Raw genomic sequence first — 19,588 nt, 5'->3', positions numbered from 1 at the left:
GTGTCAGTACTGTGCATTAGTGGGGGTGGCGCCGTGTTACCATGTATATAACATTGCTAACGTTGCCGCGCTCATGACTTTGTGTCTGCATTCAGTTACATACATACACATGAAGTGGCCACATCAAATTAGTTTTGAGTTCACTGCTACAAGCCGCATACCAACGCTAAAATTTTCAAAATAAAATAAAGTTCGTTAAAAAACAAGTGTAAACAAATAATATGCGCGACTGCACGGCGACAGATATATGCCGTTATTTGCTTAACATTTTTGTAATACATTGCACTGCTTGCTCTTCTTCTACCTTCCTCCCTAACACAGTCACACTTTTTCTGCGTTGCTTGTCCGTAGTTTGCCACATTTTGCGCCGATCGTAAAACGTTTGTGTTTTAATTGTAATTTATTTTATTTTATTGCATAGACAGTCAATTCATTTTAATTTAATTAATTTTATTTCGCTTTAAAAAGCTTTCTGTTGTTTCGGCTTATTTACTTATTTACTTTTTCCTTAGTTAAATTGTGTGTGCGTTCTAGCAAAGCTTGCACAGTGTTGCAATGCTGCTAAAATGACACAAAACAATGGTTTAATAAAAAAATATATATAATATACTACATATGTATACACTATATAGATATATATGTAAATATATACAATACCTTTTGCTAGGCTAAAAACGCTAGCATGCATTTAGGCGCATTGCAATGGCATTCGCCGCACAAACTGCCATTGGTTTGCTGATTTTGTTATTACTATCTTTTTTTTTTTGCAAACTGTCTGGTTTGTTTCGTTTCGACACGCAACTATAGCCTGCCACACACACATTGACAAACCCATCAAACAGCGTTGCGCGTAATTTTACTTTATTTTGCATATTTTATGCCTTTCCCGCTACACAACACAATACCGTTATATTTTAAATATAAAATAAAATTTATTTTAAATAAAAGTCTGTCAGCAGAGACGAGCATGGGTGGACAACGCAATATGTGCGGTCGCATATGCATGAGTACATAAGTAAATGCATGTGTTTGCCTACATTTAGGCGCATAGCGTAGTGGAAAGCGCGCAAAATAGTTATATGTACGCATAAAATGTAAATATATTGTATTGAAATATAGTTACTGTTACATGTTGTTGCATAAAAATCTGTTGTATGCATAAATAAATTAATGAAGGTGAGCGCACATAAAGAATTAGTGCTGTCGCCCTTTACTGGGAGGTGAGCACTTTTATTTCTAACTCCAGCGAGCCTGGCTATGCATATACCATAAACAGATACACAAATGCGCTACCAGCACTAATTCACACATACTGAATTGTTCAGCAAAATACTGGCGGTACCGAGTACCTGTCGCGATCACTCTTTTTCAATATTTTCTTATAACTCAAGCTAGAGTCACGTATTCACACACCTCATTTACTTTTTTTAAGGTTATACAGTAACTTTTTATGTTCGTTTTTTTAATACTATGCAACTTAAGGGCTCAAAGAGCTTTTTTACTGTTATAACCTCGTTTATATATATGGTATGTGTAGTGAGTATTTAAAAAAAATTGGTCAAACCTAATTGTAGTTAGTTTGCAATTTCAGCCACACCCTCTCCATATTTCCATACATAATTGCACTTTGTTGCGAGACATTGCAATGATAATAGCAACAGTGTCAATCAAAAGCTTAATTTTTTGCTTTGCCTACTTTTAGGTGCCAATCCTAGCTGGGATGTCTAACGATTTTTTTTTTAATAAGAACTAAGTAAGGAACGCTAGTACTAGAGTAGGCTAGAAGTTAAGTGCAACGATATGAACCTAACCATGTACATATAATATATGGTCCTATAAATTATGTCTGTAATTCTTCTAGGCATTGTTTCAAACACAAAAATATGCTTTTGAAGTCAACTTATAAGTTAAAATATTCCGAGATTCTATTTTCTTCATAGAGAAAAGTGGTCTTTGAGTTATAGACAAACCTGGAAATCGAGATCAGCCTTAAACATTTTAATTGAATTGAGAAAAGCGAATATTATGATAATTTTTTCAACATATTCTGTGGCATTTTAATATTAGGGAATACCGAAATATTGACGTAACATATTTTTGGAGAGCTATATCGATAGATATTCAGAGCTATTTCTTTGTACTATTAACTAGATAGAATTAATGGAAACAATATAAGCTATTTTTAAGTTCCATATACAATAATGAGTTTCTTGAAACCTTAATAAAATGAATTTCTCTAATTTTCTTTAACTATACACTTCATTTCACTCTATATTAAACTACCTAAGTCTAAGTGCCGTAGTGTTTCACAAGTTCAAATACTTGAAGGCATTTCACTCAGAAGAAGGAAGGACACATATAACATTATAATTATTTGGTGTTCATAGTGTGCCATTGAAAGTCTAACTAAAACAGCAGACAATTCTCTACACCAGCAACAATTACTCCGTATAATTCTCGAAGACATGTTGTAGGAAGAGTAGAAAGTTAAGAAAACTAACGGGCGCTGTTGTTGTTTTAGCTTCTTGACTGACTAGAAAGCAAGAACTTTAATGCACACAGTCAAATGGTTGCATACATGTGTATCTGTGTTTGTAAATTTTATTACGAGTATGCATTTGCATGTATGATAGTCTGCTTTTAGGCGCAGCTACCGACACCGACGAGCTGAGAACTATTTGTGGCATTATTTGTTGTTAAGATGAAAGTGTTTGGTATTTGGCATTGGAAAATGTAAAGACGCTGCTTTTTTGGAAAACACACACGCAGTTGTTTAGAGGAAAGAGTAGCGAATAAGGCAAGCAAAAAGCTGAATCAACGCTATATTTAATCTGCTAAAGTAGCAACAAATGACGTAAAAAGCATTTTCTTTTGAATTTTCATGCGAAAGTGATTTTGGGACGTTTGGAATTCAAAGGTTTTTATTTCTTTATTTATTTTTTATTCTATATTTTATATTAAATAATATCCAAAGTTTTTGCTATGGTTATGAGAAGAAAGAGATCTTCCAAGCAAATCGGAATTGCTCTAAAAATTGGCGAGGTTTATAAGTAGAAATAGATCTTTTAGGCAAATTGAAATTGCTCTGAAAGTCTGTCATGTCGATCTATAGATATCATTCCTTCTTTCTTCTATTTTGAATGGGTTCTAGTCTTTTGTTCTTGAAAATGTTATAACGCAATGTGCAAAACTACAACTGCAATAATTTAGAACTCATTTTTTCAATTCCAAATGATGTATAGAGACCGGTTTTATACCACTATTTTGTATATATCGATTAGGTACCATTACAAAAATCTAGCTATAGCTAATTATCATCGAAGAACTACAGATACAGTTCCTCGGCTTACGAGGAGTGGCATGAAATAGGTCTAAAAATGCAACCACTTCCAAACCCAGCAGCAAAGCTGGAAATTCTGCTGCACGTAATTTAATTATATTACGAACTTTATGTTAATTAAATTTCCAATTCGTACTCGTTTTTACGAAATGGATTTTCGCTTTAAATTTTTATTTTGAGCGAGACCCTTCCCATTACAATTCATTCCAATTACTCGGCTCGACTTTTATATGTTTCCCAGTCCAATTTAATCGCATCGATTTCCATTTACTTTATCCGTTTAATTGTGGTAGATAAAGTTAGCAAACCGCATTTTAAAGAAATATAAAAAAAGAATGCGCTTAGCTTTCAATTAAATCAATTTCTTTCCTTTACGGCACGTCTTCCTCTCGAGAAGAGCAAAACCTCCCATTATTTGTAGCATGAGCAAGTGCGCAAAGGGTTGTGTAAAAGTCTTTATGGGCACACACTTTGTCTCCTTTCAATCATTCATGCGAAGAAATATAAGAAACTTTGTTTCCACTGACCCCCAGTATTTCAATAAACTGTACTATCTCAATTGTACCCCAAAGGGAGAAGCACTCAAGCATACGTTTATACATACACACATATATACACATGCTTGTATATTCATTTATGCTACGATTTAGCAGGCGAACATAGAGGTCCTGTATTTTTCGAGCATTTATACATACACTGTAGACGACAACTATATGCCACTCATACACATTCATATTCATTTGTATCCTTTGGAGTGCCTTAAGCCCTATTTTTGTTGGGCAGTGTACAAAAAGTTTCTGTGGTTCTTCTATTCATTTCTTAGATGCTACGTTTGCCTTCCATGAATTAAAAAATACACACGTAAGTGTAGTAGTGTGTGTGTTAGTGTCCATTACTTGGCTCGGCTATCTTTTGGTCATAAAAGTTTATAACCAACCCAAACGTAGGAGCGTGAGTGTACGACTAATGAAGATTGCTTAACCGGCAGTCGATGACTCGTGGCATCTGACGTAAACTTTCGACTAAGGGTCTACACCCATGATTGATTGTCACTCACAGTAAGCGGTCAGCAGGCATTGAACCGAGACCATCTGCACTTTAACTTGATCTAAGAAGCTCCATTCCCCAAAAATTTACTCACAAAATCAAAAGAAATTTTCAGAAGTCTTCTTTTAACGCAGCCCTTAAGGATTGTGGTACTTTGTGTGTATAAAAGAGTTTGTAAAACGAAACATTCAGTGAAAATGAATCGAGTCAACGAAATTTTCAGCCGAAGTTCTAAATACTGGAGACGACAACAAACCACAGTTGTTTAGCAAAAGTTTTGTTCCTCTTGAGACTTTTGCGCGCGCAAAGTGGACGCGGCTTGGCTCATGACGAAAATATTCTTTTTAAATTCCAACCTATACTTCAGGCTCAGTTTCTTTGGTATTCCACATTCACTTATTAATCATTTCGTTTATTTTTTCTTTGACTTCAGGAGACCATCCCAGCTGCAGCGACCACAACCAACACGGATGCGACCGGCAATGGTGGCGGCAGTGTCACAGGCGGTGTTGTGGGTATTGGTGCCGCAGCGGGTTCGGTGGGTGGGAGCGTTGGCGGCGACAACAACACCGAAACGGATCCCTATGCCGGCTTAATGAAGGATGCGGACAAATTGAAACTGATGTTGTTGGCTTGGAATTATCAGAATTCAAATGCGGTACGCAATGGCACTGAAGGACCCGATTTGGGCGTTGTTGGCGGTTTGTGGGCACAATACCAGAATGCTTTGGCACAAAATGTGGCGAACAACAAAATGGACATATCCTTGTCGCCGGTGCCGCGCACAGATGTCACATCGCCCATGGAGGCGCAGGATGAGACGAACTCTTCGGGCCAAAAGGAGGAGGATGAAGGCTCTGAGGATGATTCGGACGATAAGCTAGACGAGAAGTTAGCCACACATGACCCCGAACGGCTGAAGGCGTTTAATGTGAGTATCCATTGTGCATTTTAAAAGGAAGGGTGGAACTTACTAACTTGCTTTTATTACTTTAGATGTTCGTGCGCTTGTTTGTGGATGAAAATCTTGATCGCATTGTGCCAATTTCCAAACAGCCAAAAGAAAAAATACAAGCAATCATTGATTCATGTGCACGACAATTCCCCGAATTTAGCGATCGTTCACGCAAACGTATACGAACGTATCTGAAGTCATGCCGACGGAACAAGAAAACACGCGAAGGCTGGGATAACACCGTATGTCATCACTACTTATTCACTAAGAACTTTCTAAATGCCCACTCTTGTATTTTTCTACAGACCCGTCCAACACCAGCTCACTTGACGTCCGTGCAGGCGGAACAGATACTGGCGATCGCCTGCGAGAATGAGTCCATGAATGCCAAGCGTATGCGTATCGGCCTGGAGCCCATCACACATGCCATACCGGCGCCTGGTTCAGCCGTCGCTGCAGCTGCAGCAGCAGCGGCAGCAGCTGCCGCGGCCGCCGTTGCTGCGACCAGTTCCGCCGCCTCCGTGGGCGGCGTTGGTAATTCCACCATCACATCGGTTTCGGCTGGCGATGCCCTTTCCACCGTCACAACATCTACGCTGCCATTTGTTGGCGGCGGTGGTGGCGGCTTCGCACGTTCTACACCCAACTCCGATGCCGCCGAACCACTCTCGTTGACACCAGCAGCTGCAGTAGCTGCTGCTGCGGCTGCAGCTGTGGCTGCTTCAACGGCTGGCGTTGGCGGTGGCAGTGGTGGCATTAACTCAGCGCGCAGCTCACCGTTGGCGTTGAGTTCGAATACAAGCGTAAGTGGCAGCACTAGTGGGCTAGACATAAAGCCGCTCACGGCTGTACTATCGAATGGCAATACGCCTACCAATGGTACGGTGGGTGGGCTGGCCGGATTGCCTGCCACAAGTCCACTTTATCGGCCATCAGATTTTACTTCACCTTCAGCAGCATCGCCATTTGTAGCTGCTGCCGCTGCGGCAGTGGCTGCCGGTCGCACACCAACCTACCCCGGCTACTTTCCGGGTGTAGCAGGGCTTGGCAATGGTAAGTTTTTCACCAAGCATTTTCTTAAAGTTTTACGCTTAAATGATTATTATTCCTACTTACAGTTGCTCCTACGGATCTCTCCATGAAACCATCGTCCACCAGCACGTGTATTACACTCACTACCGCCCCAACCACCGTCAATACGAACAACAACATCGGCGTGATGGGTGTCGGCGCACCGAATCTTACAAGTTTGGTCGCCACTGGTGGTCTTTCTATCAACAATAACAATGCGCTCGTCACCGCCACACAGCAGCTGCAACAGCTGCAGCAACAGCAACAGCAGCAGCAACAACAACAACAACAACAGCAGCAGCAACAGCAAGCAATCATGGCGAACAGTATGAATGCCAATCAAATGGTTGGTGGCTCATTAAACGATCCCAATGTAACAGCGGCTGCTGCCGTACGCCCACCGCCTTTACTGGCGCACAAACTGAGTCCCAACGAAATTACGGCCGCGCGTCAGGTGATCTCGGCGTATCGGGAGAGCGCAGCATTTCTGCTACGCACTGCCGATCAGGTCGAACAGCTGCTTGTGCAACAACAGTAAATGACCAAATCGGCGCAAAGTTGCATTTTATTGTGTGGTGAATATCTATGTGCGGTTATTTAGTGCGGAAAGCTTAATTTTGAGAGTTTCCGTTTATTTTAAATATTTTTTAAAGGCATTACTTTTGAGTTTTTGTAGACGAAGTAGCGTTTAATTTTGCTCAGCAAACACGAATTCATTTATCGCGATGCATGAATTTTTGTGGGCAGCATTTTCTATAGCAAACATAAACTCACCATAACCCCTCTTAAGTGAGCGGGTTGTTCCTATTTTAACAGTAAACAAAACACTTATAATAGCAGTAACCAAAACCACAAAAAAATAGTCAAGTCAACAAAAAACCAATGAAATAAATAATTAAAAACAAAAATAGCCAAAGCCAAATGTTTAAATGCAAAACTATGTAATAAATAGATGTTCTACTTGCATTAATTTTCTTGAACTACAATAGCAGCCAATAATATATAACACTAGATCTGTGTGACTAAACAAGAATCTAACATGGATATATTCGGCTTCACTTAGAGCAGATTGGAATGTAGTTCATTGAGATATTACGTTAAAATCTACAAACTAAATAACATTTAGTCCCTCAGCTTTTGAGCATTTTTATGTAATTTTAGTAAAAGTTCATTTTAAGCCATAGTGGCTCGTCTAATAAAGCGATTAAAGCGCTAAAAAGCAATAAACAAAGCAGTAGTCTGACTTTTACTTACTGTCGCCACTATGTGCTCAGATTTAGGGACGATTAATCAGATTAATAAACTATTTTTACTCTTTCTCAGCAGAATTTTGTGTCTTAGCAGATTTGTACAGCTTTCGAAAAGCTTTATCAGCTCATATTTATTCAAAAATAAAACCAAGCATAAAGTTTCGTAAGTTTGTTGAGAATTACAAACATGCTCAATCAATTAGTGAATGGAAAAAATAATTAACTGTTCATAGAAAATAATTTTATGGATTTTAAACAGATTTATATGAGGTAAACATATATTTTTCTTCTTCTAACTTCAAATATCCTCTAGAACAACGTTTAGTCACATGAATCTATCTCAAAACATAAATAGAAAATACGTATTTACATTTAATGTGTAAATCTCACTCTTGAAACCAATCACAAAATAATAGTAATAAAAACAACAATAGCAGAGAGTGGAACGCAATCGCAAATAGTCAAATACAAAAATCGAGCTAATGCTCGCGAGTGTAAAACTGTCACTTAAAAGGGCATAAAATTATTAAATTTTCTCTCAATGTAATGCTTTCTATTGAACATTTTACGTAATATTATAAGGCTTTTTTGAATTCTTAAATGTCGCTTATTATTTGCTACATATGTATCTCGAAAATTTCTGTTTAAATAAACTTTATTTGAAAGCTATTTGATAGAAGGACGCGAATTAGTAGTGAGTTGTAAAGAGAGAGCTTCATTGTGTTAGACTTTGTATCATGATTTTAAAAAAAATTTCCTAAATTCGTTTAATTTTTGGGTATTAAAATAGTCTTGTTGAAATTATTGAAATTTTTATTATTGAAGAAATTGAAAACCCAACAACAATCTAAGCGGTAAAAGCTCTTGTTCGGAGATTACAGAGAAAAAATTTGTTTATATTTATATTTCATAAAATGGTTTTAAAAAATTTGCTTCACTTACTATTTATCCAATTTTTTCTCAATATTTCGAAAATATTTTTTATCAAACAAATTTGCTTTCCACTTTGATAATCGCGTAACTTCTGAAAAAAGCCAAAAACTGCGAAAATATTATGAAAAATTTTATACAGGGTGATACTAAAAAAATATTATTAGCAAAAACTACAGAATGCAAGTAAAAATAAATATGTAAATTATTATAATACAATATTTTATTAGCTTATAAAAATCAGTTACTTATAGCTTCTAATAAAATAAGTATAATGGTTATTTAATAGTTTTTGCTTGATATTAAAAAAATTGAGATTAATTTTGTAAATGTAAACAATTTATATATTATTTATTTAAAAGCTTACTTTATTTTAGTTTGGTTGTTTATTATTGTTATTGCTAATATTATTATTTCCATTTTTATAACTCTTATAGTTTTTTGTATATTTACTTTTTAATTTAATTATTATTTTGATAGATTTTTGCTGTTTCTATTTCATATATGAACTTAAATTTTATTTTTGTTAATGTGCATGTATTTTAAAGGAAATTTTTGAGTTAAAGCTATTTAATTATTATGAAATAAGAGACCAATTTGAATGATATTTTCATTTAAACAATAAATACTCAAACACATTTTTAAAAATTTCAAAATTTATGTAAGTTTGAAAATAATTATCAAAAAAAAATTTAACAAAATATTTTTAATATGAAAAAAATTAAATTTATTAAAATTCTTTTAAATGCATAATATTAAAAAATCTTTATTTTAAAAAGTTTTAAAAAATTATATTTGTTAAAAAATTTCAAACACATTTTTATAAATTTTGAAATTAAATTTATTAAAATTATTTTAAAAAAGTTGATGTACAAAAAATTAAAAATATTTATTTAATGAAGTTTTAGTATTGAAAAAATTTTTAATTGAAAAAAAATCAAAAATTTTTATTTAAAAAAATTTTTAAAATATCGAAGAAAATTTTTAAATTGCTTTATTGTTTTAAAGTTGATACAAGTGATTATTGAGTTAAAGGAAATCAAATATTTTGAAACAAAAAACGAATTTGAATGTGTTAAAAAGTTCAAAATTTGTGAAAGTTGTTTGAAAAATAAACAAAATACTGCTGACTGTTTAAAAAATATTTTTTTTATTATTTCGATTTTTTGTTTTTTATTATATAAAAGAACGGAACAATTACCCTTTTTGATTTTGAATAGCTTTAGAAAATTACAAACTAATTATTAATTTGTTTTATTGTTTGAAAATTATTTTAATTTTTCATTAACCTGGATCAGTCTTAAAATATAATATAATTGACACAAACTACGAAGATATTTTTGGCGAAAAATAGTGTTACATTTTTTTTATCGAGAGTGGTGATATGTAAATGTACAATATATACTTTTTAATAATTTTGAAATTTTTTTAACCACAAAAAAGTACCAAACCATCCATAAATCATTATTTCTTGATGTTTAACAATTTTAAAGCTGTATTTATTCAAATTCGTTCTCAAAACTCAATTACTTCTCAAAATTTTAACAAAAAACCTAAAAATTATAATAATTTCAGTTGTTTTTTGAAGACTTAAAATTATTAAAGAAAAATATGTAGAGACTCATAAATTACCTTATTTATTTTTTGTTAGATATTACTTTTTATTTTTAAGACTCATTTTTACTTTTCAAGTTCAGTTTTTTACTAGATTTTTTATTAAAAGTAGTAATTTAAAATTATCTGTTACTTTATTTATTTATTTTAAATGTTATTTTACTACTCTGCAATTGTATAAATATTTTCCATAGCAAATATTCCAAATGTTTTCAATTTTATTGTACAATACTTATAATGTTATGCTGTTACATTTTTTAAATGCTAATTAAATTGCATTTTGCACTTAAAGCAACAGTGTATTAGATATAGATGAAATGAAAAGTGAAAAGTGAAAACGTAAAGCGAAAAAAATATAATTAAATAAATTTAATATATAAGTGTGTATTGTAAAAAACGGATATTAAACAAATAAAAATGAAAATACTTAACTTTGGTGAAAATACACACACAAAAACGTATAGAATTTATTTAAAGTAACGATTTGAAGATAATTATAGAAATATGTAAGGCAAAAGAACAAATTACAAACGAAAACAAACACATTTAGGAAGCTTAACTAATCAAAACGATATTGAAAATATGAAAGACAAACTTAATTTAAATATAAATAAACTAAGAAATTTTAAATAAACCCAAAAAAAAAAGCGTTTGCGACGCAAAAGAATGGAAGGAAAAGTGCGTAAAGAAACCAGCATTTTCACATTTAAAGAATTTGTAGAAAAGCGAAGGTATCCATTATACTCGCTTTGGCAAGAAATGGCGGTGTAAACGCAGAATTAATATTATAATTATTAAAATAAATAAATGAATAAGAGATTATAAATAAAAGCTATGAAAACCCTAAGTAATGTTAAATGAAAAATTTATGACAATTTTAAACGTCGATTTAATAAAGAATTTATGAAAAATTAAATGTAAACTTTTTAAATTGTAGTTTTTATTTGAAAAGACGCAAATTGAAATTTTCCGGTAAGTTTTAATAAAAGCTTTTATAAACTCTTAAAGTCGGTTTGGTTTAAAAAATCGAAGTTTTTATCAAAACGCTTATACCGTCGAGCATTACTTGACAAATATATTTTAGAAGTTTCTGTAGAATTTCAAGTCGATCCGTCAAGCCGTTACAAAGTAATTTTTCTCACCGAGTCCGAAAACAGCATTTCAAGAAGAATGCGTCTCAAGTTTAAGGTGCCCACACTAAGTTAAAAAATGTTTATAAATAATTTCTAATTTTCGGAGAATATTTTCAAATACATATAAGTTAATTATATTATTTGTTTCTGGAAGATCATAAGTCTTAAATTTCAAAAACGTTGGCAGAGAACGCTGAGAACCTTTATCATAAGATATATATACGTTCTTTGAGCAGACTGCTAAGATACGCTCAATTATAAAGATCGTATCTCGTGAGAACGTAAAATATGGTAAAATATCGTTTCACCAGAGAACGTATAAAAAATAGTGCATATTATATACGATATTCGCAAGCAATTCATAGCGAGTTTCCCCACCAAATATAAGTAATAATTATAGCTAGAATGCGAAAACTATAAGCTCAGCAAGTTCTCGTTATTTCGTCATATTTTATAGCACTCCCCATAAGAGCTCAACAAAAAGGTTTCTTACAAATGAGAATTAAATATATGCGTGCATTGAAAGGTAAAATTTACTTCCTACTGGAAGTCAAAAAACATCCGAATGTAAGTTGTGCCAGAGAATGTTGATGAGTAGAGAAGGAGCAAATGTTAAATGAAAACTTTTTGAGTACTAATTTGTAATTCCACAAGAGGGAACATCGAAAAATATAACTTCGAAAAAGAAAAATACACCACACAATGTGCGAAATGCTATAAATAGACACAACGAATATTCCTATATGAAAAATCGTTGCGCATACCTATTTAGATTTATGTTTTCAATTTCTATGATATGACAAATTTATAATTATGAAAAACCTTTTGAATTAAAAATCTGTATTACCGGTAAAAACCCCAGAATTCATAATAAAATAAACATTTAATAGGCTATTTTTCCAACTTATGTATGTGCGTTGCGTAAGCAATATACTTATTAAACAAATGATAATAATAAAACGGTGGCTAAGCGGCCACGTTTCCACTTTTGTGGTGGCTGAGGTCGTAAGCGGGAAGGGGTTAAGCACAATCCGAATACGAACCTATACCAGAGAATGTTGATGAGTAGAGAAGGAGCAAATGTTAAATGAAAACTTTTTGAGTACTAATTTGTAATTCCACAAGAGGGAACATCGAAAAATATAACTTCGAAAAAGAAAAATACACCACACAATGTGCGAAATGCTATAAATAGACACAACGAATATTCCTATATGAAAAATCGTTGCGCATACCTATTTAGATTTATGTTTTCAATTTCTATGATATGACAAATTTATAATTATGAAAAACCTTTTGAATTAAAAATCTGTATTACCGGTAAAAACCCCAGAATTCATAATAAAATAAACATTTAATAGGCTATTTTTCCAACTTATGTATGTGCGTTGCGTAAGCAATATACTTATTAAACAAATGATAATAATAAAACGGTGGCTAAGCGGCCACGTTTCCACTTTTGTGGTGGCTGAGGTCGTAAGCGGGAAGGGGTTAAGCACAATCCGAATACGAACCTATACGTTCGAATCCTAAAACTCATGAAACTGAAATTTTATTTAATTTTTATTTTATTAATTGGAATCTAAGCATATCATAATTCAATTACTTTAATAGCATATTTAACTTCCTGAGATAATTAAAATATTTCAGGAAAATATGTTCATATGTTTGGGTTTATTGCATATTCCTTTATTTATGCGTATTTACACAAATGTGATAATCACACATACATTCATGAGTACACGTACGCTGATGCTTGCTTCTTCTTGCCCCGCACAAGCAATGACTTTTGTCCACACTTTTTGCTTTTTGCGAGTTGAACGATCGCAGGCAAGGAGGGATTGGGGCGCACTGCCACATAATTATTTCAGATATATATTTTATTTATCGAATTTAGTTTAAAAACGATTATAGGTATGAATATATGTGTATTTATATATATATATATAATATATATTATATTACGAAAATAATTCATAAACGCATTAGTATTTTTCAATACAAAATAAGCAACATAATAATATACTAAGAGTCTTCAGTTAGAACGCCTCTGTGTATAGTGGCAAGCCAACGAAATAACGGCGAGTTCGCGCAGACATTGTGTTGTTGAAAAAACCAAATGACGACTTTGCCGACAAACATACATATTTATATACATACATACAAACGAGCTCGCATACATATTGACGCCAAATTTTGCGCATCGTCGCGGAGTTGACAAAATTTGTTTCAATCGACAATTTTGCGACAATGTCGATCGGCTATGTTGTCTCGTTTGTCCTTTTTGCAGGGCTTTGCTGTTGAAAATTGACTTATGCTCTTTTGAAATATTGCGATTACCGATTGGGCTGCATTTTCATAGCGTCGTATTTGGATAAAATGGGCTAAATCGACAAACTATGAAATAATGATAATAAGTAAACATATAAAAGTACTATATGGACTGTGCTTAGAATATATAGAAGTAGTTAATGATTTCATATGAATGGCAATTTAATATAAATTTTGTAATTTAATGCCATAAATAGTGCATAATATGCAAAAATATAAATATTATTTAAACTCGCTAAGAGGTCATGTTGCCAATTCTCCTTTCTGAAGTGAACATCAGACAAATTCTTCAATTTCTGATTTTTAGCAAATATTGTGAGGCAGCAGCTTGTGGGCAACATACAAATGCGAGGGGAATGGTAGGATCAGTTGTAAAATTGGAACTTCTTCAATTTTACTGAAGACATTCAAAATTCAATTTCATTCATTCATTTTTTATAAACTTTTGCGTAGGAATTCTATATGAAAACCAAATGTGGTTTACCAGGCGCACAGAAAAAATAGCGCGGCGCAGAGTTATGAACGAGCGCACTTTGCTTTGAAGCAGACGCACGTTCTTTATGAATGAATTTGTTGTCGTTGTAATATAAAATACTTAGAAAATATGCCGCGAGTTCGCTTGAATATTATTGGCCGATGATGGTGCGTCTACGTTTTTTTTCTCACTTGCGCGAGTGTTAGATTTTTTGCGAAAGACATATTGATGGACATACATATGTACATATGTGTACATATATGCAAATATATTTGGACATGCGAATGAAGGAAGGCAATTTCAAGAATATTCACATATAGACATATAAACATTGAAGCAAGTAAACAACAATAGCTGTTTGAGTTCACAGATTAGACAAATATGTTCTAATATCATCTGTGGTGCTGCTTGTATAGCACACTTCCTTATTGCAATGAAATGTTTTGCCTAAGTTCAAATCCTATCATATTTTTATATATTATACTATTTTTTATTTTTATAACTATTTTTTATTAAATGATATTTGAATTCTATTTTAGTATTATTTCCCTCATTATTTATATTTTCTTGTCGGAAGTCAATTACTTTCATTTTTATTCTTTCAATTTTTGTTTATGCGCATATCAAAGAACATCTGCGCATATGTATGTATATACATTTTGCTTATAGAGTGGTGTAGTTTGTTGCGTAAATTGACAGCTGTGGTGACATTTTATTTTCGAACTTGCGCGTTTTCGATGTTCCTTCTTAGCAATTAACATTTTAGTACTGCTAACATTTGCTCCTTCTCTACTCATCAACATTCTCTGGTATATGCCAATGAATGATTGAGAGAGCGAGAGAGCAAAAACACTGTTATGTACAGAGTGAATGTTTTTGCATAGAAATGTACAAACACACATCCCCAAACATGCATACAAAAATAAAAAACGTTTAGAACAAACGTCATAATTAAAGAACTCACCGCTCAGCTGCAGAATCTTTTAGCATTTATTGAAACATACATACATTTCAACATACGTATGTATGTAAATGCATATACACGAACGACGTAACCGAAAAATCTTACGAACCGAACCGCACGACACCGAAGTAATTGACTAACAGCATACATATGCATGCACACGAAACGAACGAACGTTACAAATTTGATCAAAATTCGTTTCACACAAATTTTCGCTCACTTGGGAAAGCACATTGGAAAGGAAGTGATGTGCGCTTTTCACTAAGCACGAGCTTTTGAGCTTTTACTGGCTTCACTTGCGGCCATTTTGTAATGCAACTTCAATTTGCATTTATTTTCACAGATTTCATTTTCAATTGCCACTTTGCCACACACTTTGGCGATTTTCACTTACTGCCATTTTAGCTATATAACTTATATTTTAAACACACACACTTTAACATCTTTTCAGCTGCATGAACCTTCGCACTTTTAACTAAAAACAATTGCATATATTGCAGCAATTTTGATTTGCCTTTTTATACATTTTCACTTGCGGCTTTTCGCCTTATTGACATTTTGCCGTTTTTTTAATAATTTTCTTCACAACACACAGTGCACATCATCACAAAAGACAATATTTTACACTAACTAAATAACAAACTTTTACTTCAAATAACCGACCGCGAACCGACGACGAATTCTTTGCACAACCGTAGACTTTCATTTCCGATCTGAAACTGAGCAGTTTCCGTCGTTGCAGCAAGGTAGCAGCAGAGCTGAATAAGCAGTGAGAGAGCGAATTAGCCTCCAAACGGGGTTGCCATTTATGTTAATAAGTGATGGATTAATATTATATTTGGGATTATTTAAAGTAAATTATATTGTATCTTTTATATGTTATTACAATATACTATTATAATATATAAAAGTTTCATTTCTTTTCGTTGATGAAAATTAACAAATATGTAATTAAAGCTAATTAGAAGAATACAAATGTGTATAGTGGTTTTTGTAATTAAAGAGAAAGAATTTAGTTTAGAGAATGTATTTAAAGTAAAGATCAATTGGCAATGGAAAAAATTACGAAGTGAGAAAAGGAGTTGTGAGCGGCGGGCGATCCAAGGAAAAAATAAAAAAAAGTGTATGTTATAGGTTATGGAAGTACTGGACTATATAAACTCTATTGGAACTTAAAAGCAATTTTCGAGAACTATAATAAATAATATAGAAAACAATTTTGTCTTGCTAAAAGTGAGCATCAAAAAATTACAGTGTTTTCATATTAAGAGTTTTTAATTGTAGAAGATCAATAAGTATACAAATTGTTTCAAATAAAGCACCCACTTATAGGCATTAGCGTACGTCATTAATTGGAAAGAAATATGTAAAAAAAATATTTTAAACCCTAAAGAAATTTTTTCACAGACTCACTAGTAAGAACGTCTGTTAAAGCACTGACTCGTAAATAACTTTTTTTTTTCAATTTGTGGTAAAATAGTGATTTATTTGTCAGCAGATGACAATATTTGGTATACTAAACAAAATTATATAATAAGAGCTTATACAGCCAGAAAACTCATCATGTTTTGGACATTTAAAGAATTTGCATGTGGAGGCTAGTTTATTTTTCGCACTGTTGAATACTTTCGTAATTTCATAAAATACCACAGAGTTAAGTTTTTGTCGTAAAACCCACTACAAATATTTTTAGGACTTGGCATTCCTAGTCCTTGTCTGTTAATTCTTCGTATACTTGCATTTTTGTGAGAACTCTTGTTGCATAAGGTTATAATTCATATGCATACATACTTACAGTATGGAGCGTATTAGGGTTGACACAATTTTTTGGAAAGTATTACGATAGCTATTAGTGACTGAAACTGCTTCTGAGCCAGACCATGCGCCATCGAACGAAACAAATAATAATCGCACGGTGCAATATCTGGGGAATATGGGGGGGTGAAATGGCCTTGGCGGGTGACTGCCAGTGCTGAAGCAAGCTCTTCTTGCGTCACCAATTCACCATTTTCGAAGATTTTCGGCCTTCCTTCACGTTGACGGTCGTTAATGTCGAAATCGCCATCTTTGAAGTGTCAAAACCAATCATGACATATTGTTTCACTTGGGGCAGTACCTCCGTAGACTTTTTGGAGTTCCCGATGTACTTCAGCCACCGATTTCTTTGACTGAAAGAAGAAAACCAACAGTTTTTACAAATAACGGACACATTCGCACAACCAAAATTATATGACACATAAACAAGGTCACTAATATGGAAACGTACTTTCTTTCTCAAATGTCTAGCTTATCACGTTTTGGATATATCAAAATCGATCACAACTAACAGCGGGAACTTAGTTGCGCACCTAATATTATTAGATTTCTGTTTTAAACATGACTTCGACTTTGTTGTTACTCTGGTAGCTGGTTATACACGCTTCAAAGTCATTACTGTTAGTTTGCTTCTTCATGGATATGAAATTCTATAAAGTTAAACAAATTCGAGCAGGTTTGGGTACCCCGAATTTATTTAGAGTAGAAAGATATTTCATTCACATTTTTAAACTCGTTTTCCTCGAGACGCTTTTCTCAGAGTCGATGAGGAAAATTTCTCCCAAACAGCTAGACTGATGTGTTTGAAATTTTAACACAAGCTTTTTATATTTATTTGTCAGTTAATGAACGAAGAAATACATTTTCAATAATAATTTCGATTTTTACAGTAACTCTATAGTGCACATTTTTTCACAAAATTAAAACGACTTTTCTCTTAATTTCGACTAGTCTTGCGTAATAATCAAACATGTATTCATTAATGGATTTTTTTGTTTGTTTTTTAGGTTTTTAGATTTTAAGTACTTTAAAGCAGAAAAATCTTTTTCACCGCTTGACATATTTTCCGGAGGATCTCCTGGAGATCAGCTACGAAACATGACAATCCAAAATTTTTCAGCACGATTCGACGATTATTTAAATACAATAAATTTAGTAAATGTACAGTATTCTTATTTTTTCCTTATTCTATAAAATGACTCCTAAGAACCAAAATTTACAAAAAAACAACGCATTATTTTAGACTATCAAATGACTATAATCCCTTAATATAATAGTATTTATTATTTATTCAAATAATTTTTGAAGTTAAAATTTTTTTCTTGAATTTTAATTCAATTTAGAAATCCATGTACTTTATTAATTTATAGAACATACACAGTAAATGCTATATATTTTATGTCTGTGTACTATGAATATGGTTTTTTAAAATGGTATGGTTCACCTTAATGTACATATGTATGTACACCACTTTCTTGCTTTACACTACTTTGCGTATTCCTGAAGCAAATATATGTGATGTGTATGCACATATGTATGTAACAAGCATTTGGTAATATAAGTTTGTGTACAACGCGCTCTCTCTCTCCTCTCAGTGCTCAGATTTAATTCAGCGCGACGCAAATAGTTTAGTTTGAATTTGAAATTTGTGGTGCGCGGTTGTCGGTCCTCGGCAGTGGCGGATGTGTCGGTTCGCGGAAGTTGCAGCTTAGTTAGTTTAAATGAAATATTTAGTGAAAAGTGTTGTGTGTGTAAGAAGAGCAGTGTGTATGAGTAAAAAGCATATAAAGCTATGCCAATCATATAAATAAGTGTAATAAAAGTGAGCATTAAATAAAATATGTGAAAAATTAAATTTGTGCAAATTCCAATTGGAATATGAAATGGTCGCTAAGTTAGGGAAGTGAAAAGCTGCCAGTAGTTTCCCCTTAAAAAGCTCTTCCCGTACGTGTTTCCGCTTCGTATTTCGCCGTTCACTACTTTCGTCGTCGTTTTTATAGCACAGCAGTGTCGCGGCTGTCGCTATGTGTCGCTCGCGCGTTTCCGCTACAACCGTTGATGTGCAAATATATGTATATACTTACATATGCATATATGTACATATAAGGAAATGCATGTATGTACAATACATACATGTATGTTAACAGTGGGTAGTTAAAAGGTGAGTTTAATAAAATCTGAATAATATTTTTACATGAATCTTAGAAATTGATGTTTATTACTGAAATTTATTCTTTAATAATATTTTAAAATTTATAAAATATTTTAAAAATTTAAAATTGTATAACTATAACACATTCTTTAATGAAAATTAATAGAAAACAAAAATTAATTAAATTTTAATCAATATTAAATTGTGATAAATGAATTTTAATTTTTCAAGATTATGTTTTGTGTTTTATAATTAATTCAAACAATTTTTTAAAAATTTTAAAAATTTTATATATTATATTTAGTTCAATGAAAAAATTTTAAATTTTACTTTGATTCCAAAATCCGCTTCAAAAATTGATAAAATAGTGTTAATCTTTCGAATGATAAGTGTTCAAGAGTATAGAAAATGTTGGCTCTGTTCGAGCTTTAGTTCAAAATGGTAGAACACGAAGTATGCAAACCCGAAATAATAATAACTTAAAAATAAATAAATTAAAAATTAAAAAAAA

The 19,588-nt window shown here is 32.8% G+C and overlaps 1 protein-coding gene across 1 annotated transcript in view; it reads left to right on the top strand.

Annotated features, from left to right (window-relative positions):
* The window catches only part of LOC106615387 (homeotic protein female sterile), a 50,568-nt gene extending 41,510 nt beyond the window's left edge, over window positions 1-9,058 (top strand). The window contains exons 2-5 of the mRNA XM_014231590.3: window positions 4,821-5,318; window positions 5,384-5,584; window positions 5,648-6,395; window positions 6,461-9,058. Of these exons, the coding sequence (XP_014087065.2) occupies window positions 4,821-5,318; window positions 5,384-5,584; window positions 5,648-6,395; window positions 6,461-6,951 (1,938 nt within the window). The 3' untranslated portion in view covers window positions 6,952-9,058. The remainder of the gene's footprint in view (window positions 1-4,820; window positions 5,319-5,383; window positions 5,585-5,647; window positions 6,396-6,460) is intronic.
* Window positions 9,059-19,588: the final 10,530 nt, after the last annotated feature.

This window comes from Bactrocera oleae, chromosome 3 (genome assembly GCF_042242935.1).
Source record: "Bactrocera oleae isolate idBacOlea1 chromosome 3, idBacOlea1, whole genome shotgun sequence".
Classification (NCBI taxonomy): domain Eukaryota; kingdom Metazoa; phylum Arthropoda; class Insecta; order Diptera; family Tephritidae; genus Bactrocera; species Bactrocera oleae.
This window is presented reverse-complemented; position numbering and strand designations above follow the sequence as displayed.